The 21,345-nt window shown below is 49.6% G+C and overlaps 2 protein-coding genes and 1 non-coding gene across 15 annotated transcripts in view; 1 reads left to right on the top strand and 2 right to left on the bottom strand.

The window, feature by feature from the left end:
* Positions 1-352: 352 nt before the first annotated feature.
* Positions 353-4,222, bottom strand: B4GAT1 (beta-1,4-glucuronyltransferase 1). Its single transcript, XM_028709499.2, has 2 exons — positions 2,932-4,222; positions 353-1,614 (listed from the first exon to the last, which is right to left on the bottom strand). Exons 1-2 carry the CDS (start codon positions 3,991-3,993, stop codon positions 1,423-1,425), a joined length of 1,254 nt encoding a protein of 417 aa, XP_028565332.1. The 5' UTR covers positions 3,994-4,222; the 3' UTR covers positions 353-1,422.
* A 356-nt stretch (positions 4,223-4,578) lies between these two features.
* Positions 4,579-4,660, top strand: TRNAS-GCU (transfer RNA serine (anticodon GCU)). The gene has a single exon. It is a non-coding gene; the product is annotated as a tRNA-Ser (tRNA).
* A 795-nt stretch (positions 4,661-5,455) lies between these two features.
* The window catches only part of SLC29A2 (solute carrier family 29 member 2), a 29,622-nt gene continuing 13,732 nt past the window's right edge, over positions 5,456-21,345 (bottom strand). For all 13 annotated transcript variants that reach the window (XM_077920375.1, XM_077920376.1, XM_028709858.2 and 10 more), the window contains 9 exons: positions 19,885-20,024; positions 17,979-18,113; positions 16,141-16,238; positions 15,058-15,142; positions 13,999-14,177; positions 13,775-13,880; positions 12,467-12,552; positions 10,950-11,149; positions 5,456-9,748 (listed from right to left, as the gene is read on the bottom strand). In XM_077920375.1, coding sequence (XP_077776501.1) covers positions 9,637-9,748; positions 10,950-11,149; positions 12,467-12,552; positions 13,775-13,880; positions 13,999-14,177; positions 15,058-15,142; positions 16,141-16,238; positions 17,979-18,113; positions 19,885-20,024 — 1,141 coding nt within the window. In that variant the 3' untranslated portion in view covers positions 5,456-9,636. The remainder of the gene's footprint in view (positions 9,749-10,949; positions 11,150-12,466; positions 12,553-13,774; positions 13,881-13,998; positions 14,178-15,057; positions 15,143-16,140; positions 16,239-17,978; positions 18,114-19,884; positions 20,025-21,345) is intronic.

Raw genomic sequence — 21,345 nt, 5'->3', positions numbered from 1 at the left:
TCATAGCATTTGGTTGTGTAGTGCATGCATACCCTGTGCTTAATTTCTAAAACAAAAGATGCCAGGCTTCAAGCTTAAAAGTGAGGCTCTCTGATATGGCTGCTCAGTGAGGCTCTCTGATATGGCTGTTCATTTCAGTGAGGCTGGAGAGGACTTTGCAGTGAGTTGTGGATCTGCAGTGGAGAGGTGGGGGCAGTACTCTTTGGATTTCTCATTCCAAAATGCCCTGATCCACCTTTGAGGACAATCTTTCATTAAAATGTGTTTCTCCCCACACCTCCATCCTCCCCAATCAATTTCCAGAAATACATTCTGTTGGAATGCTTGTCACAAAGTTGATAGGGCTAAAGTGTTTTAAATCAAACTGGTTCAGTTTAATTCATTTACAGACTGTGATTGTTCAGGACAGCAATAAATTAAGCTCCTCCGCCCCGTCCCCAGGACAGATGTCAGTATATTTATTCCCATTATACAGAAAAGGAAATGGGGGTCACCAATCCAATCTGAGAAGCAACATTGGGTGCAGGGCCCAATAATCTTGGCTCACGGTTCTGTTTCTCTGCTCCAAATCACCATATCTCAAATCCCAGAGCTTCATGTCTGTAAGCACTGGGGACAAGTAGAAATAATAGGATTGCAGGATTGTCCACAGAATCCAGATTCAATGGTTGTTATCCCAAAGTTATTATCTCAGAATTTGTTTACTAAGAAAACCCACCATCTACAGGAATTAAAAAATGGCAGAGTGGGCTAGCTCTACTATTTTGAATAATCCCGCAGGTCACTGTGTTTCTCTGTGTAAAATTATGAACACCCATCAAAGGCAACCTGCTAGTGTTTACACCAACGATGGTTGGACTACAACTCCTACCATCTCGGACTACTGGCCATGTTCCCTGAAGGCAGCTGGAGTCCTAAACACCTGGAGAGCCTCAGGTTCCCCATCCTTATCAGATTCCCCATCATCGCTCACCCCAGAAGTGAACTAACTGGGAGGTGAGCCGATAAGACTTCCAAGTTTTTTGGCTGGGATTGGCAATTCACCTTCAACAAGTTTGACCTTCTGAATCAACCCTTGAGATGTCTGTGAGATTGAGGCAAACCCCCATATTATTATTTTTAAACTACACACACACACAGAGCACTCAATGGGGGTATTCTCCTACCTGAAGGGGTCTCAGTGTGTGTATGTATGTACATACACAAATTCCCCCCAAAATGAAGCACAAATACTTCTAGCAGCAACAAACACATTTGGAGCGAACAGGTCAGCGAGTCACTATGCCCTTTCCCTCCCTCCAATTGGCAAAGGAGTGGTTCTCATCCTGAGTCAGACATTTCTGTTGTGACAGTGTGCAACTATGCTCCCCTCGCTGTCCAGCTAAGAGGCTCCGCTCTATTTCCACAAAGGTAGATGTGAGGTCAGCACCGTCGTGGTGAACTGGGGTATCTGGTCTTGAGCTCCTGCTTGAACTGCCGGAAGAGTAGCTTGTTGCGTTGATTCTCGGCATCCTTTTGTGCGTGGAACTCGCTTGCCACCTTGAAGCCCTTGTGGACCAGGAAGGCATTGCTCAGCACAGAGAAACGGTACCCAGCCACGTGGAGCTCGCAGGCCTGGCGGAAAAGGACAGTGTAAGGACGGCAGCCCACCACCAAAAACCTAGAACATGCAAGAATAACTGCACCTCAAAATACCTCTGGGTTATTTATAGTGACAGAAGCCCCTCATTTTTGGACGCGGGTGGCGCTGTGGGTAAAAGCCTCAGAGCCTAGGGCTTGCCGATTGAAAGGTCGGCGGTTCGAATCCCCGCGACGGGGTGCGCTCCCGCTGCTCAGTCCCAGCGCCTGCCAACCTAGCAGTTCGAAAGCACCTCCGGGTGCAAGTAGATAAATAGGGACCGCTTTCGAGCGGGAAGGTAAACGGCGTTCCGTGTGTTGTGCTGGCTCGCCAGATGCAGCTTTGTCACGCTGGCCACGTGACCCGGAAGTGTCTCCGGACAGCGCTGGCCCCCGGCCTCTTGAGTGAGATGGGCGCACAACCCCAGAGTCTGTCAAGACTGGCCCGTATGGGCAGGGGTACCTTTACCTTTAAGCCCCTCATTTGACCTGTAAAGCCATTCTGGGCAAGCTATGCCCACCTGATCTACACCTGATGGTCATATATGATGTTAGGTGTGGGGCAGTTTCCAAGGATAGAGACTCTGTCCCCACAACAACACACCAACAAGCATGACCAGTGGTAATGCTGAGTAGGTGTTTTAGCCCAATGGGCACAGGTAAGGTGTAAGGCAAAAATGGGGAATCTCAGGTCTGGGAGTCAAGCCTCCCTATCTGGTCCTCTGCCCAGGCTCTACCTCCTTGGCCACCCCCTGCCCTGCTCTCAACAGGCCACACCCCCACCCTCTCCTTGCTCCACCCCCTCCTTGTTGAGTGTTTCTGCCTGTCTGGAATGTGTTCTTGAAGGCATGACTCTTGCCCACCTGGATGGAGGGGAGAGGGGGATGTGGCTGTAGAAACTAGCCTACCACACAAAGGTAAAATGTACACCTGTTGCTTCACCTGCTTTTGTCTCTGGTTCCACCCACTGCTGACATATGGCCCCCAGATGGCTGACCAGAAGCAAATGTGGTCCTTGAGTTGAAAAACATTCCCTACCCCTGATATAAGGCTCCCCACCTCTTGGCTCAATTGCAGCTTTCCCACTACAGTACCTGGCTTGGCCTTTCCACCAATAAAAGCTGCATTTGCACTATACCACCAAAGCACACTAAACACATGGCTTTCCCCAAAATAACCCTAGGAACTGTGGTTTGTTAAGGGTGCTGAGAATGGTTAAGGGGTAAGCTACAATTCCCAATATTATTTGCAGGGAGGTCACGTGCCTTCAATACTGCCCCAAGTCATGACCCGCCCCCCAGCCAGGGCAGCTACCTGGCTGATCCGGTTGAAGCCGTACTGCTTGAAGCGCTCATCGTAGGGGGGCACAGAACTAGCCCCGATGTAGAAGGGCTCCCAGGGGTCCCGCCACTCCACCTCGTAGGCCACGCGCAGGGGGCCTCCGACGGGGAGATTCAGCCAGTGGGAGTAGTTGGTGGGCGCTTGGCACCGCGGGCACAGCTCCTCATAGAACGGCCGGATCTCGCCCACTTGGTACAGCTGCAGCAGCTCCGTCTTGGTGCCCGGGATCCGACGGGTGTGGCGGATCTCGAAAGCCGGCACAACGAAGACCCCCGGCGTTTCCTCGGCGGCAGTTCCGGGCAAAGCCAAGAAGTCCTCCCGCAGCCCCTCGCTGGGCACCATGTCCATGTCCACCGCCAGCATCCAGTGCCCGCCGACGGCTCCCCGAGCCACGTTGCGCAGCAGGTTGTTCGGGTACGAGGCGTTGGCGGCGTCCAGCGCGTAATTGCGCCGGCCCGCGGCTACCCGCGCCAGCTTGGCGAAGACATCCCCGCAGGCCTGCAGGCGGGAGAACTCGCCGCGGTCCGGCAGCTCCGGGAAAGAGGCCGCTTGGTCGGCGTGGCACACCAGGTGGAGGCGCACCAGCTGGCGGACGGGCGCGCACAGGGCGGCCAGCGCGTACACCAGCGCGGTGGCCAAGCGCACCTCGGCGGCGCCCGGCGCGAAGAGGGCCACTGACATGGGCCCCCGCCAGCGCTCGGCCAGGCGCTGCGCGTGGTGCAGGTTGCCCAGGCTGGTGTGCGTGACCAGCACCACGTCGGGGCTGCGCTCGCCCTCCCAGGATCCGCGCACCATGTCCCGATACACGCGGTACTGGCCGCTGGCGTCCAGGGCGCCGCCGCTGGCCAACACCTGCTTGAGGCGCTCCTTGTGGGCGTCGCGGGCCGTCGGCGCCCGTCGGCCCTGGAAGAGCTCGGCATAGCGGGAGCGCTGCTCCTGGCCGTGCAGCCCCGACAGCAGCGCCAAGTAGAGCAGCTGCAAGCCGGCCACCAGCGCCAGCGCCGCCACCAGCGCCTGGAAGCAGGAGCAGTGCATGGGCGGCAGCCTCAGCGACGGGCCATCCGCGCCGCCGCCCCGCTCGCCTGCCCCTCCTCCCCGCCCGACCTCACCGGAGGCCAGCCTGGAGGGAGCGCGCGGAGAAGCCAGGCCCCACACCGTGCATCCTTCCCCGCGGCTGCTCAGGCTGCTTCCCAGGCGGGTGCCCGGCGGCTCTTGCAAACAGTTTCACGTCTGGGGGCGGGAGGAGCGAGCTCTCCTCGGCGCCCTCTTCTTCCTTGGAGGATGCATTGCAAAAACACGCGCAGGCCATCAGGCAGGTGCGACCCCCCTCCCTCTTTTGCACTGCTCTCCCCCTTGTTTTGCAAAGCAAGGCAGGTGCATCGCCCCCTCCCTCGCACACACCGCACTAAGACGTGCGTGCGTGTTTTTCTATTATTATTATTATCGTCGTCGTCGTCATAATCATCTGCCATTTATTATTAGTATTATTTTGCTTAATAGGAAATGTGTGGGAATGCATGGATAAAGTGCAGTGCACGGGGGAGAGTTGGGAAATGAGCAAACAGATCGTCCGGAAGCGGACTAAGGGATCTAGTGGGAAGAGGAAGATTTGTTCCGTGTGACGAGGTGGCCGAGTGGTTAAGGCGATGGACTGCTAATCCATTGTGCTCTGCACGCGTGGGTTCGAATCCCACCCTCGTCGGTATCGACCCTCTCCCCTTTTGAGTTTAAAGGGAAAAGTGGATCAATTCTGTTTATCAAGCCCACACTCTGCAAGGTGGTTTCCCCCCGCAGGCCTGTAACCGGAAATTCCTCTCTTTGAAAAAGTCTAGGGAAGAGACACCCACATAAAGGGCAACTTTCACTTAATAGGAGGGAACACCCAACAAAGGGTAACTGAATTCATGGGGATTCCTTGTGGAGTTGGAAACGAGTTTGGGGGGGGCATTCAAAAGTGAACCCCTCCAGGTAAATATTTTACTCCTACTGAAAATCTCATAGATTGTCTATTCAGAAATAATAATCCCTGCTGGAATCAGTGGGTCTTACTCCCAGATAAAAGTGGGATTGGCACCCTAGCTCTGTCCAAGATGTGTGCAGTTCCTTCTCAGATACTTTACAAGAACTAAGGCCCTTCAAAATGCATCACACGATTTACGTAATAACCAGTCTCAATAGCGGGCTTTAGTTTAGTAGAGTACAAGAAGGAACTGTGATTTTCTCTTGTAAATTGAATCAAAAGGGTAACTGAGTTAGAAAAATGACCAAAGTATTATTCAGAAAAACAAATTAGGTAAATTATGGCTCAAAAATACAGTAATTGTTGCTGGACCCCCAAATCCCATCAGTGAGGGATTATGGGAATGGTAGTCCATCAATATCTGGACAGTTACAGGTTATCCCTCATATGCTCCTCTAGACTAGGATCTGCTATGATTTTTGCCCCGTCATTGTTATATTTCTACTTCTGTTGTTTGCACAATGCATGGGGGACTCGTTGCCACAAGAAGATGTGGTGACCATCCAAAAGATAAGTGGGACCTGGAACAAAATGTTGCAGTGTAGTGGGATGCTGTTCAGGATTCCAGGCAATCATTTTTTTTATTAAAAAAAAGCTTTATTGGGGGTGGGGGAATAATAAACAAACCAGAATCCCTCCAGGGTAATGGCAATAGTTCAACATTGTACATGCAGCAAAAATATTCTTTAAAAAATAAAAATGTTTGAGCTTTGAATTCATTTAAAACAATCACGCACAGGATCTGATAAAATGTCCTTCCCACAAACCATAAAATAAATTGAGTCGTTAAAAATAAACACAATTTTCCCATTGCCCTTTGTTCCTTAATAAAGTTAGTTATAATGCCAGTAAGTATTGAGAGCAAGTGTCTGTTTACAACGAAACACACTTAAATATATATTGCTTAAATAGGCAACAAGACTGAAACCATTCAAATGTACCATAATGAATATTGCAATCGGATCACAGTGAATAAACCATCGTTGTGTCTTGCCTTTTCCTGCAGTGCAGGGGGTTGGATTAGATGACATTTTAGGTCCCTTCCAGCTCCACAATTCCACGATCCTATAAGGCAATACCTGGCTCTAGCCGAGGGGTATCCCCTGGACTGTACTTTTTGCAGATATATTCTGCAACATATCACTGACACAATAGTTGTGCATTTGTGGTGGATTTATTCTGAACTGTCTCCACATCATTTCACTTCATTGGGTGTTCTGCTACGCTTCCTCAATGTTACCCCTTGACTGATGTCAGGAGGAGCACTCTTGTGCTATATAGTGTAGCAAAAGTGGTGTGGAAAACATCCTGGAATGTCTGTAGTATGAAAAGTTACAGGATTTCAGCAAGAAGCTATGGAACACGTGCTGATGAGAAATGAATCTGTATGTCCATTCTGAAACTTTTGCAGGTGCACTGAAAGCGGGATTGCACGTAACTGCCCTGATACCGTCATAAGCACCAATCATAAGTGCACAATAAAAAGGATACCTAGAGCCCTTAGACTGTGTTTAATAGCTGAGGATATTCCATGGGAGCTATTGGATCAGGTACCTTCAGATGGTAGGCCCTCTGCCACATGCCGCTGCTTCCCTGTTCTTAGATGTTTGTAGAACCTTTGGCAGATTTTCATCCCCCCTGTGCCCCCTCCTTTGGCCAAATTACACCATTTCTCAGCCATACCAGTAGGCAAATGATAATTTAATGTATTAGTCGAGGAGCAGGGAATCTGTGCCCCCCCCAGATGTTTCTAGATCCCATCCTCCCAGACTAATGTTTGCTGGGGCTGATGGGGATTCAAGTCTAACTACATCAGGAGGATCACGGTTTCCTCACTTCTCTACTACTCCCTGCAACTTGTCTCCTTACTCCTTTCAGAGAAGCATTTGCGACTGCATCTTAAAAAGCGGAGACATCACCTTGCCAACAAAGGTAGGTATAGTTAAAGCGATGTATGGAAGTGAGAGCTGGACCATAAAGAAGGCTGATCACCGAAGAATTGATGCTTTTGAATTATGGTGCTGGAGGAGACTCTTGAGAGTCCCATGGACTGCAAGAAGATCAAACCTATCCATTCTTAAGGAAATCAGCCCTGAGTGCTCACTGGAAGGACAGATCATGAAGCTGAGGCGCCAATACTTTGGCCACCTCATGAGAAGAGAAGACTCCCTGGAAAAGACCCTGATGTTGGGAAAGATTGAGGGCACAAGGAGAAAGGGACGTCAGAGGACGAGGTGGTTGGACAGTGTTCTCGAAGCTACCAGCATGAGTCTGACCAAGCTACGGGAGGCAGGGGAAGACAGGAGTGCCTGGCGTGCTCTGGTCCATGGGGTCACGAAGAGTCAGACATGGCTAAACAACTAAACAACAACAACAATTTGCGACTGCTGAGCAAGTGCAGGAGGTTTATACTTGCATTTCCTACCCTTTAAAAACGAAATAAACCCCCCACCCAAATTCCAGTACTTTGAAACCTCAAGATTCTGATGGGCCGCGGCTCATCGTTATCTCCTTTTCTCCAGATGTACTTCCTTTTTACTCTCATCACCCTTAGCATGTTATATACAAAGCAAGCCTCTTTCAAGCGTCACATGGCCAGAAGAAGGTGGCCTGGGAGGGTGTCCTACTGGAGAGCCGAGGAGGTTGGACAGGGTTTGTGGGACAGAACCACAGTTTTCTAGACTTTGCTCCAGTATGAGGGGAAGTCTAGCCCTTCCCATACGGAGCTGCCCTTTTCAGTTTTACAATCAGGACACCTGAGAATTCTGCTAGCCCTTCTCCATAAAAAAATAATAATTCAAGCTTCCAGTCTGCTGCAAAATAGGACATGGCTTCCACAGCTGCATCCATGCTGCAACTGAGAAGGACGGTGTGTGTGTTCTGTAAAATGGCACACGTTAAATGCCTCTGTGAATTAAAGGTTGGGATTGTATATTAGGGTGGCTCATTGTAAAGAGATTCCGTACAAAGAGGCCTGACTTCCCATTGGGACATCTGGTTGGCCACTGTGAGTCCAAGATCCTGGATTAGACAGGCCACTGGCCTGATCCAGCTATAGAGTTCTCTTATGTTCAAATTTCTGGAAGGTCTCCAATGAATTTTTGGACCAAAGTGCCCCATTTAGCTACTGTGCGGAAGTCCTGAGCAAGCTCTGCAAGAAGAAACTAAATGCATGTCCAGCTGTAATGGTGGAAGATGGAAACAGAGCGGCTCAGGTGTAAGCAGGTGAGGATCAGCCAGAAGAGATGCTGGCCGAAATCCTGGAGGTATCCTGTCACCACCATGACTAGCAGCTATTGATCGAAGGATCAATAACTTCTATGAAGTTATCCTTCTATGAAGGATAACTTCATAGAAGTTATACTCTTCTATGAATTTATAGAATTTATACTCTTCTATGAATTTGTCTAATTCCCTTTCAAAGTTGTCTAAGTTGGTGGCCAACACGTCACTCGGTGAAAGAACACCCACCTTACATGCGAGAGGTCCCAGGTTCAGTCCCCAGCATCTCTGGATCTTACCTCAACACTAAATACATTAAAAAAACGAAAAAACAAAAACAAAACACTGGCAGTGTCCTCCATCACATACTAGAGGGAAACAGGCTAGCTTAGGAAAGCAGCTGCTTCAGGCTGAACAGCGGGGGCCTAACCCTGCTTTGAGCTTAGCCCTGCCAGCCTAAATGAGGCTCCTTTGGCCTGAAGAGAATCTTGGTCAGATGCCAAATCTGGCGGCCTAGTTTAAAGAGGCTACACATGATATTATTTCTCAGCAATCCTATGCCTCTTTTTGCAGAGCCTCCACCACCAGTCTTCCAGATGGTTTGGGCTACAGGAAGTGATGGTTGGGGCTGTTTGTCCCAAAATATATAGGGAACACCCGGTTGGGGAGGCTGGAGGACAGACCCCTCTGGAAAGCAGTGTCTGACATCTTGCGGACCTCTTTATCGGACGACAACAAGTTTAAGCAGACAAGTTTGAGGCAATGCAAGCTGAGAAAACAAAACCATAAACCGGCCAGTGGGTGGGTGGGGAGAGCAGAGAGCTTGCCCTATATTGCTAATTTGAGATGGAAGCAACAAACCCAACCCCATTGGATACAGACTTCTCCCTTCCTTACCTACCGTCACCCTCCAGGAGGATGTTCCGTAGAGCAAACGTGTATTATGCAACAATACTTCCTCAAGTTGAAAGCAAAGGGAGAGCAAGAATACGTGTGAGGATATTGCAAAATCCCCCTTTGTTGTGCGTCCTCAGCCAGGCACAAGTGGGAGAGGCAGAGCGACTCCTCCACCTCCAGGGATGTAGGAAAGGGGCTTGCAAACGCCCCCTCTGTACCACAGCCTTCCCTTGGCTTGGTAAAAATCCAGGAATCTTTCAGAAAAGTCCAAGAGTCTTTAAAAAAAAAATACATTCAGGCTCCTGGGGATTTAAAAGGGTAGCTGAGCGAACGTGAACTTATGCATATACAGGAAAGAAAAACCAAAAAGAGCAGTTCCCTTTGTTGGAAGATGGTGGCAGAAGCTCACTTTGCTACCCAGAAGGATATTAGCTGCTACACAGAGGGCACGCCTGGGAGGGAGAGAAGGGCAACCAGCCTCTCCTCAAGTCTTCAAGGCAGATGCTTTGCTGTTGCCGAGGTCCAGCAAGTCCTGGACGTCAGAGCAAGGCCTTGAGGATGAAGGACAGCCCAGCTCCACAAGAGAGACCCAACGCCAGGAAAAACGTCATGATGGCTCCTGCCAATTCGCTCTCATGTGGTTGCACCTGTCTGGGGGCGGAAACAGAGAAGACAATTTATAATCTGGCAGAAAAGGCCATGGGCAAAGCCAAGGGGTGAGGGGGGTGGGTATTTGCTCCACAAATCAAGTAAATAAATAAAAATAACCAACTGACCAACTGCATCTCAGATAACTTGGTTCTGCCACCCCAACGTAAAGCCTGCCCCCCATAACATAAATCCTGTCTACACCCGTGGGAAAGGCCCTTCCTCTTTGCCCAACCCAGAGAGGAAACCAGGGCTGGATTTATGCACATGGAAGCTGCAGTTTGCAGCCTCCAATTATGAACGGCCTTTAAATACAACTTTTTAAAACTCAATTTCAATTACTTTGTTCTCAAAGAAGATCACAAAAGTGTCTTAAGCTTTATGTCCTACGCAGAACACTCACAGGCCATGTTGGGAAGCTTCTGCCGTTCAGAGGGTGCCAAAATGTGTGGGTCACTGCTACATAGAATCATAGAGTTGGAAGGGACCCCCGAGGGTCATCTAGTCCAACCCCTTGCACCCTGTATAAACTACATTTCCCAGGACTCATTGGCTATTAAAGTGGTATAAGAGAGTGCTTTAAGTGTGTGGTGTGGCCTAAGAGGAGCACAACAAAAATCAGAATAATTTGAGGGCCTGCTGTTCACACCTGGAATTCAGGGGAGATGGCATTTTTACCCGTTTTTCGAGAATGGCGGTGGCTCAGGGAGCCTTGCATGGAGAAAGTCCCTGGTTCAACATCCCCGGCTTTGCCAGGTAGGGCTTGGCAAGACTTCCCTTGTCTGAAACCTTGGAGAGCCACTGCTGGTTAGTGCAGACCAGGGGCTGCCAACACGGTGCCAATGCCCCAATGCGAAATAAATGCAGTGGTACCTTGGGTTAAGAACTTATTTCGCTCCGGAGTTCTGTTCTTAACCTGAAACTGTTCTTAACCTGAAGCACCACTTTAGTTAATGGGGCCTCCTGCTGCTGCTGCACTGCTGGAGCACTATTTCTGTTCTCATCCTGAAGCAATGTTCTTAACCTGAGGTACTATTTCTGGGTTAGCAGAGTCTGTAACCTGAAGCGTCTGTAACCTGAAGCGTCTGTAACCCGAGGTACCACTGTAAAGAGAACAAGCGATCCACTCTTGCAGACACCCCCTTGTTCATAGTGCTGCTTTTGCATGTTTCAGGAGGGGCGACGTCGCTCAGAGCACACTCACTTTGGCGCCAGGCACATGGTGAGGGAGACGAAGTAGCCATTGGAGAGGGAGAAGACGACCATGAAGAGGACGAACCAGGCATCCTGGCGGAAGAGCATGGGCAGGTATTCCCGCTGGGGGACATTGCACAGAAGCAGGAGTGGGACGAGCAGCAGGCGGAGCCCAACCACCGCAGGGAGCAGGCGAAGATGCTTCTCTGGCTGGGGAGAGCAAAAAGCAGTGTTCTCTGCTTCATTATCCTATTTCCTAATAAATGTCCAAAGGTCTCGTTTTATGACGTGATGGCAGTGAACCTCCATACCCACCTACCTACCCGAATTTTCTTTCTTTCTCTTTCTTTTTATTTATTCTATTTCATAATTCTTTCCGGATCATTATTTTAACTTCCTAAGAACATCTTGATCTTTTTTTTTTTAAAAAAAAGATGTCTAAGTCAGTGTTTTTCATCATTTTTTGGGCAAAGGCACACTTGTTTCATGGAAAAAATCACGCGGCACACCACCATTAGAAAATGTTAAAAAAATTAACTCTGTGCCTATATTGACTATATATAAAGTAATTCTCTTGAATAGGAATCAAATGAACACAAAGAAAGTAGTTTATAATTACTTTATTCTGAAATAGTAAGTAAACAGAAATATGAAAAATTGTAAAATACTTTATTTTTAAATCTTTCGAATTTTTCAATTTTTCCCACGGCACACCAGGCAACATCTCGCGGCACACTAGTGTGCCGCGGAACAGTGGTTGAAAAACACTGGTCTAAGTACCATATTTTTCCGTGTATAACATACCCCTGTGAATAAGAAGCCCCCTATTTTGGGGGGCTCAAAATTAAGAAAATGCACTGTGCACTATCCATGTATAAGACAACCCCTTATTTTAAACTTCAAAAAATTACGAAACAATATAGTCTTATACACAGCAAAATATGGTAAATAAAACCTGCCTAGCCTCAAAAAGAGTAGAAGATCTTAGGATTCGGGCATATTCCTATGTAATGGGCGAGGAACTTTTTTCAAGGCAAGGGCTGCATATTCCCTTCTGGGCAACCTTTTGGGGGCCACATGCCAGTCACAGGCAGGGCCAAATGCAAAAGACGGAGGAGCAACAAACAAGTGTACCTTTGTACACTAGGCTAGTTTCTATGCATGCTCAACTCCATCCTCCATCTGGGCTAGGAAGAGTCATTGCAAGAGTTCAAGGATGCCTCCTGTCCAAGCAAAAACCCTTGGGAGAGTCCCAAGGACCAGGCAGAGAGACCTGGTGGGCCACATGTGGTCTCCACCTGCTATAACAATCTGCCAAGTGTGAGATAAGGCTTCCTGAGCCTAGTGGCTCAAGCCCACAAAAGCTTTCCTTGAAATCAAAGCCTTGTAGGTGCCACATGCCTTATCCGCTTTCGTTATGGGAGGTTAACACTGCTGCCTCTCTGAAGTTCATCCAGAGATAGTCATAACAGTCACACTGTTTTTGGACAGCGTGGAGCCAATCCCACTTCAGAAACCAACACTCACCCAGAGGAAATAGGAGGTAGCGCTGCGGCCCAGCCAGTCCATGACGTTGAACAGAAGAAAACAGCAGACAGGAGTGAAGAACTTCCCTAGGCATAAGAAAAAGACAGAGAAATAGGAGGGAGATGAATGCAACACTAACCTGTAATTAGATTTGCTTTGAAAAATCTGGTTTTACTTACGTTTTATGTCTACTGCTTTTAAAAAGTTTGGTTTTGTTGGGATTTTCCTTACAAATGTTTTATACCGTTTCAGTAAACCGCTTAGAGGGGTTTTTGTCAATTAAGTGGTACGCAAATCTTCTTTAAATATAAATAAAACTGAAGTTCTCATGTGCCAGGTGTGAACAAAGCCCAGGTGTCCTTGATTCTTCCCTCCACACTTGCCAGCCTCTCCTGCCACACCCCTTTGAGAACCACTGGTCTAGCCCAATATTGTCTACTCTTGGCTGGCAGTGGCTCTCTGGGGACAGAGGCAGAGAAAATTCCTACACAATCCTTTTTTAACTAGAGATGTTGGAACCCTTCTGCAAGCAAAGTAAGTGCTTCATCCCTGAGCCTCAGCCATCTTTCTAGGATGGTAAGCAATTGCAATAATAATAATAATAATAATAATAATAATAATAATAATAATAATAATAATAAATTTATTATTTCTACCCTGCCCATCTGGCAGGAGCCACTCTGGGCAGCTTTCAAAAAAACTTTAAAACTTCCCTAAACAGGGCTGCCTTCAGATGTCTTCTAAAAGTCGGATACAGTGGTACCTCAGGTTAAGTACTTAATTTGTTCCAGAGGTCTGTTCTTAACCTGAAACTGTTCTTAACCTGAAGCACCACTTTAGCTAACGGGGCCTCCTGCTGCCACCGCGCCGCTGAAGCACGATTTCTGTTCTCATCCTGAAGCAAAGATCTTAACCTGAAGCACTATTTCTGGGTTAGCAGAGTCTGTAACCTGAAGCGTATGTAACCTTAAGCGTATGTAACCCGAGGTACCACTGTAGTTGTTAGTTTCCTTGACATCTGATGGGAGCGTTCCACAGGGCAGGCACCACTCACTACTGAAAAGGCAGAGTCTTGCTGTCTGTTTTGCAAAGGCAGTGTCTCTCTAGGGCCTCAGACAAGAGTCTCTCCAAGCCCTCCATGGCAGTGCCATTGGGGACTTCTGAGCCTGGGGCCTTCTACATGCAAGGAAGCACTACTGCTGAGCTGTGGGCCTTTCTGTGGGGCTCCAGCTCTCAACTGCCTCTAGCCAGCTGGGACCGGCCCTCCTCATCCTTCCACCACCCCCATTGGATCCCCCCATTACTCACTCCAGGTTTCGTTCTCCGACGTGCTGGCGACACTGGCAGTGATGGCGGGAAACACAGACAGAGTGATGGAGAAGACCATGACGATGCAGAGGGCCATCTGCCAAATCTATAACCGGGAGGAAGAGGAAGAGAGAGCGAAACCAGCACCCTTGCTAAAACTATTCCCCCACCCATCCTAGTCTTGACGTTTCCTGTTACTTCACCCCTCTGGCCACAGGACCTACCTTCCTGAGCACACCTAGGACTGACGGTTTCGGCGGAGGCAGGCCTGCCCCATTGCTCCCGTTCATAATCTCCAGGGGGCATTTTGAGTCTTCTTGCTCCAGGGCGATGGCAATCCCATTGCTCAAGCTCAGCGGCTCTCCTCCTTGGGTGGCACCCGGCACGGGGCCAAGGCCATCCTCTGGGGGCGGGACAGAAAAGGAGCCAATCAGCACGTGGCAGAGTCAGGTGACCTACAGGCTCTAATCGCCTTCTACTCTGCCCCCCCCCCCACACACAGAGTAGAACTTCAGTTTTCGAGTGTCTCGGAAGCCTAACGATTTGGAACCTGAACACTGAAAACCCAGAAGTAATTGCTTCCGTTTCCAAATAATAATTACAATATTATTATATTCTGGGGGTTTTTTTAGTATTGAGTGAGGGGTGTTTTTTATGACTACATCAGGAATTCTGTTGTTGGGTTGCCATGTACCTTTTAATAATAATAATAATAATAATAATAATAATAATAATAATAATAATAATAATATCATTTGAGCTTTGAGGGTTTTTTTAAAAAAAACCCTTGCAATTTATTTATTTACTTCGTAACATTTATACACCGCTTAACAAAACAAAACCCTGAAAGCGGTTTATGAAAAAGTTAAACTGTCTAGATGCCAGCCAGGTAGAGGGAGACTTAACTGTACACTTGGGGTGGCCAACGTGTAGCTCTCTAGATCAGGCTTCCTCAAACTCGGCCCTCCAGATCTTTTTGGCCTACAGCTCCCATGACCCCTAGCTAGCAGGACCAGTGGTCAGGGATGATGGGAATTGGAATCTCAAAACATCTGGAGGGCCAAGTTTGAGGAAGCCTGCTCTAGAGGTTGCTGGACTACAACTCCCATCATCCCTAATCCCTGGTCTTGCTGGCTGGGGCTGCTGGGAGTTGGGAGTCTAACAGCCTCTGGAGGGCCAAACATTTCCCCACCCTGCCCTACAATTTGTGAATTGGTTCCACAATTTGGGAAGAACTCTCAAGGGGGGAGCCTGGCTGGCCCACTCCTTGGGAGGCTGCTTACCAGGGGAAAGAAGCCCCGCCTTGGTCTCCAGCTCATAGCCTGGCTCTTCCTGGGCTCTCCTGTGCAGGTGGTGGCGAGCAAAATCCTGCAGAGAAAAAAGGGAGCCGTGGTTGCAAATGGCAGGGTGTTATCAGATTCCTCCATCGCCCCTTCCCTCACCTCTGCAAGGGAAGCTGATAAGGCTGTGAACACAATATGAGCCTCCTGGATCAGGCCAAAGGGGGACCCATCTAGTCTAGTATCCTGTTTTCTCAGTGGCCTCCCTACTTGTGATTCTCAGTGGCTGGTACTCCGAGGCCTGCTATACTGCCTCCAACAGGGGGAGGGGGGGGAGAGAATAAAGTTACAGCACGTTCATAGACTTCACTTCCAGGCAACCCAGATTTGTTTGCATAAAGTTTGCGGGGAGGTTAGAGAAAGCTGGCAATTTATTTATTTCTAATTTGTTTGTGGGGTGGGGGGTAGACAGCAATGCAAAAAGAAGAAGTCAGATTTTTATGGGGGGGGGGGAGTGAGTTTGTTGCACAGGAGTGCCAAATTGACTTTAATAGTGTAACCTGAATTTGTCAGAATGAATCCCACTCAAAGATTGCGTCAGTCTGTAAGTGCCCTGAAAGCAGTTTATCTGCTGTACAAAACGGGTGAAAATAAGGAGATGTGTATAGTGGTACCTCGGGTTAAGAACTTAATTCATTCTGGAGGTCCGTTCTTAACCTGAAACTGTTCTTAACCTGAGGTACCACTTTAGCTAATGGGGCCTCCCGCTGCCGCAGCGCAATTTCTGTTCTCATCCTGAGGTAAAGTTCTTAACCCGAGGTACTATTTCTGGGTTAGCGGAGTATGTAAGCTGAAGCGTCTGTAACCTGAAGCGTCAGTAACCCGGGGTACCACTGTACATGGTGTGTGGGGGGTGGCAGGGGGAAGAGATCATGATTGTCCACATCGCTTTAGCCTAGTTGGCTTTTTAAAGTGGATTAGACCATGCCAGTGCTCACAAATCTCTTCCTCCCCTCCTGAAACCCAGTGGAAGAGCTCCCTCTTATTTTGCAAAACCAGGGTGCGGGAGAAAAGGCTTTGACTCACCTTGTGGGGCAGCAAGATATAGCAGATGATCGAGATCAGGGTCCCAACACAGGGGGTGACAAAATAGATCAAAGCGGAGGTCTGAGCATCCACGCCACCTGAAAAGCCAGAGAACGATGAGATGAGGATGGGCAGCCTACGGAGAGTGCTTTCTGGGCTACCCTTCTGGACTCACAGGGCTTTGACACAGCCCATGGGGGTGAGGAGTAGGTTGCTAGAACTCGCATCGTATTCCTTCCCCACAACCCTGCTATGCATCTTGGCATAAATGCAAACAAACAAGCCCGCAGTTAAACAGTGTCTTATCACCTCCGAACCTCTACCAGTCACCAGTCGAGCTTTTGTCATGTCATGGAATGCTCACAAATATTTGGGGTGAAGATGTCTCAAGACCGAACGTGGAGAAGGGTGGGGGGCAGTTTGGGAAAGAGAAGTGATAACTCAGTATGCAGGAGGAAGGAATTCTCACATAGGAGGGGGTGAGGGACAGGAGAGGGGTTAGTAGGAAGGAGGAATTAAAGGCAGGAGTGCTGGGCAAGCCATGAGACTGAGCTTGGGGGTGGGTGGGTAAGGGGTGCCACAGCCACATCGCAGCAGAGCGCACAGAAAAACACAGAGCATTGCTGCGTTTCCCCCCCACGATGCAGGTTGTATTCAAAACACCAATGAATTAGAACTTGGTGCACCTCAGAGGTCCTTTCTTCTTGTTCCTGGAAGAGGCAAAGGCCTGAATGAAGAAAGAGGTGGGGAAGAGAGATGAAGAAGTGAGAAGCCTACAGAGAAAGGGGCAGTTGGGGGCCGAGTGGGGACTTCACATTGGGCCTAAGGAATGCATGTGTGCTTTGGGCAGGAATGAACAGGCACGTGGGCTCAGAAGGGTGAGGCGTACTGAGGAGGAGAAGCATTTAAGCCCCTTTGAGATCCTTGGAAGATAAAAGGTGGGACATAAATGTAATGGATGATAAATAAAATATAAGTGGTATTTTGGAGGGCAACAAACCAGCTCCGCCTCAGACCACCTGGGCGTTCCACATTAATAAGCCAAAGGCAGGCAATCTGAAGTGGCTGTTATTAAAATGCCTCTCCTGAAAGGGGGCCCACCACTTCCTGAGGCAGCCTGCTGCACGGCTGGGTGCCTCTTACTGTTTTCTCCCCCACCCCTGTAGATCAAGTTTGACAGGTGGAGAGGTGGGGACGCCCAGCTGTCAATCACCTGATGCCACAACGACATCAGGTGACCTGCTTTTGGTCCAGTGCAGCATGTGTCCCTTTGAAGTGCCAACAAATCAGCTCATTATTGGGTTTCAAGGCACCCTCCAGGGCTCACTGCAAGCAGCAACCATCAGCTGGTTATCAGGGCTTGCACAGAACTGAGGGAGCCATCAGAGTGTCTCATGTTGCTCTCTGAAAAGGGCCAATGGTCAGCTGAATGTTGATGCTTGCAAACACCCTGCAGGGCACTCCGAAGCCCTGGTGGTCAGCTGTAAACCTGACCTGTCCATGTCTTTACCTGCCCCACAGGTAGGGGCATATTAAGGCCTACAGACAGGCTGGACATTCCTCACCTCTGTCTTAATGTTCAGCAGAAATCTGCTCCCCTGCGATTTCCACTGTTTGGTTCTAAACTGACCCTCTGGAGCAACGGAGAGCAGGTTGCCGCCATTTTCCACGCAACACCCCTTTCAGATATTTGAAGGTGGTTCTCCTCCCCCCCCCTGGCCTCCTCGATCTTCTCTTCTCCATGCAAACCGCCCCCCACTTCCCAGCACTTTCCCAGTAGGTCTTCAGAGGACTTGCTCTCCAGACCAAACACTCCTTGTCTTCCTCACGATACTCACTGGCCATGGAGAGCAACATGGCGGTGGCTGCGAAGGTCCCAGCCATTCCTTGGCCGCTCAGGAAGAGAGTGCTGTAGCTTTGGGGGAAGGATCCCAGTTGCCCAAAGAGGCTGCCTTGCAAGACGGCGCAGAAGGCTGGCGAGAGGAGAGGAGAGAAGGAAGGTGGACTTTTGGGGCGAGAATGTCAGCAGCCAACATGCTTAGTGGCATTTTACTTCCTTATAAGCTCACACACCCAGGACTGGGACTAAGACCGTGGTTGTGGGGGGGGGGCAACCTTCCCCTTTCCCCCAAGCACTAAGAACCACAATCCCTCAGGGGAGATCATTCCTCACAGCCAGAGGAAGACGTGCAACTTCCTCTCTCCCTCTCTTGTCCAGCATCTTCAGGAGACAGTTTCTGACATAGGCCTTCGACACTGGAATTTTTAAATTGCTGTCACCTGTCCTAGGACTGTATGGTAAAGGGCGGGTGAACATCAGCAGCAACAACAACAGATGCCTTTTCTTAGATTGCAGCCCTAGAATGACAGAGTTAGAAGGAGTCTTGTAGGCCATTTAGTCCAGGGGTGGAGAACCTGAGGTCTCGGAGGGGAGGGTTTCAAATGCGGCCCTCCAGGTCTCTCTGTCTGGCCCTCAGAACTCTCCCCAAGCCACACCCCCTCACTGGCCCTGATTCACACCTCAAGTGTTTTTGCCTGGCCTTGATCTCTTGCTTGTCTGGATGGAGGATAAAGAGGGGTGTGTGTAGAAAACTAGCCTGGATAAAATTGAAGCTCCTTGGCTCTGTATAGGGCAGGGGTCTGCAACCCGCGGCTCCGGAGCCACATGTGGCTCTTTTACACCTTTGCCGCGGCTCTGGGGTGGATACTAGCGAGGGGAGGAGGCGCATTGTGCGCCCCGACACTCCCCACTGTGGCAGGTGCTGTACTGGCTGTGACGTCGCATGGGGGCGGTGCGTGCGTTAGTCACGCACCGTCCCGACGTCACTTTCCCGGTTTTGCGGCTTCCAGTTTTTTTTTCCTTCGGAAACGGGTCCAAGTGGCTCTTTTTGTCTTAAAGGTTGCAGACCCCTGGTATAGGGTATACAGTATCTCCACCCTCATAATTCAGCCCAGACTGGGGTCCAGCTCTGAGGGCCTTCTGGCAGTTCCCTCACTGCAAAAAGTGAAGTTACAGGGAACCAGGCAGAGGGCCTTCTCAGTAGTGGCACCCTCACTGTGGAATGGCCTCCCATTAGGTGCCAGAGAGATAAACAATTATACGACTTTCTGTAGACATCTGAAGGCAGCCCTGTATCGGGTAGCTTTTTAATGTCTGATGTTTCGTTGTGTTCTTTTATATTCTGTTAGAAGCCGCCCAGAGTGGCTGGGGCATCTCAGTCGGATGGGTGGAGTATAAGTAATAAATTATTATTATAATTATGATTATAAAACTGTTCTTACCATCCTAATCCTCAACCTGCCTTCCTGTAATTTAAGCACATCAGATCCAGTCGGAGCCAGCAAGTCTTTCCCCCTCTTCGGCATGACGGCCCTTCCCCTCAGCCTTTTAAAATTACATCAAAGTTACACTTCTGGCTCCACTTTTCATCCCAGAAATTCAGAGCCACAGATCCATGGTTCTCCTCACCCCTGTCTTACCCTCACAACAACCCTGTGAGGCTGTTCAGACCGAGAGACAGCAGCTGGCCAAAAGGTTTGGGGCCAAGCATGGATTTGAACCTGGGTCTCCCTGGCCCTAGACTGACTCTCTAACCGCTACACCAGACTGGCTCTCGGTCATTCTCTTCTCCAAACTCAAAGCCTGGAGGTTACAGATCTGCCGCAGGGCTCGGGAGCAGACGGCAATGGCGTTATTGCTCTGAGAGAGACAGCCAGGCCCCACCTAGGCCATGCAGAACTCACAGTTAATGAACCAGACGCTTGCCATGGTGATGGAGAAGAAACTCTGGGCCGGCATCTCCACCCTGACCAAGACGGCCGTCAGCACAAAGAGGAGCAGGATCCCGATCAGGCTGCTCAGGATTCGCACTTTGTCCGGAATGCTTTGCAGGGGTGGAAAGGAGAAAGATGAAAGCTTAAAGGTTGCGCTGCCTAGATAAGAGCCGGAGGGGGCTGAGCAGCTGGGAGATACGGGGAAGGAAGGGAACTGAACCCACGGCTTCAAGTTAAAAGAAAGGAGATTCCAGCTATACACCAGGAAGAATTTCCTGACTGTAAGAGCCATTGGGGTGGCGCTGTGGGTTAAACCACAGAGCCTAGGACTTGCCGATCGTATGGTCGGCGGTTCGAATCCCCACGACGGGGTGAGCTCCCGTTGCTCGGTCCCAGCTCCTGCCAACCTAGCAGTTCGAAAGCACGTCAAAGTGCAAGTAGATAAATAGGTACCGCTCCAGCGGGAAGGTAAATGGCGTTTCCATGTGCTGCTCTGGTTTACCAGAAGCGGCTTAGTCATGCTGGCCACATGACCCAGAAGCTGTACGCCGGCTCCCTCGGCCAATAAAGCGAGATGAGCGCCGCAATCCCAGAGTCGGCCACGACTGGACCTAATGGTCAGGGGTCCCTTTACCTTTAAGAGCTGTTGGCAGTGGAACAGACTGCCTCTGGAGGTTGTGGACTCTCCTTCACTGGAGTTCTTTAAGCATAGGCTGGATGGCCACCTGTCATGGATGTCTTAGCTGAGATTCCTGGACTAGAGGACCCTTGAGGTCCCTTCCAACAATACAATTCTGGGATTCAACACTGATGCCGGGAATTGAACTGGGAACCTCCTGCAATCAAATCAGAGGCTCCACCATGGATCTATGACCCTTCATCTCAGAAGGAAGTAGGTTTCTGGTCCACATGGTCCTGAATAAAGGGCTGATTTAAGTAGGAAGCTCTTATACAGAGTCAGGCTGTTGGTCCTAGCTCAGTATTGCCTAAACGGACCAGCAGTGGCTCTTCAGGGTTTCAGTGGAGGACTACCTGGGGATGCTGGGGATTGAACCCAGAACCTGCTGCATGCAAAGCAGATGTTCTACCAGTGAGCGGTGGCCCTCAAAGCAAGTTTCTGGTCTCTCTGCCTCAACTCTCCATATGTACTATGGAACCAACAGTGGTCCTACCTCACAGGGCTGTTGCAAGCACAATCAAGGCTTTGTTGTGACTAACCCCTTATAGCACAGTTTACAGAGGACACTTTGGACACATAGGTGGGGGCGAAGTCAAACAGTAGAAGGGAGAAGCAGGCCTGTACATTTTGCCTCACGTCTCAGGTTCTACAGACACTTGCTTTTCCTTCTTTTAAATGAAAGCTGGGAATCTGGGGATTACGCTTCACCCGCACCCGGAAAGGGAACCTGGGAGAGTGTGGAGACAGAGGTG

This window comes from Podarcis muralis, chromosome 16 (assembly GCF_964188315.1).
Source record: "Podarcis muralis chromosome 16, rPodMur119.hap1.1, whole genome shotgun sequence".
NCBI classification, from domain to species: domain Eukaryota; kingdom Metazoa; phylum Chordata; class Lepidosauria; order Squamata; family Lacertidae; genus Podarcis; species Podarcis muralis.
This window is presented reverse-complemented; position numbering and strand designations above follow the sequence as displayed.

Bases quoted from the DNA above. Each gene is read 5' to 3' on its own strand.
- B4GAT1 (XM_028709499.2), bottom strand. From the start codon at position 3,993: ATGCACTGCTCCTGCTTCCAGGCGCTGGTGGCGGCGCTGGCGCTGGTG. The intron at 1,615-2,931 runs GTAGCTGCCCTG...CTTTTCCGCCAG, and splicing joins GCTTCAACCGGATCAGCCAG to GCCTGCGAGCTCCACGTGGC.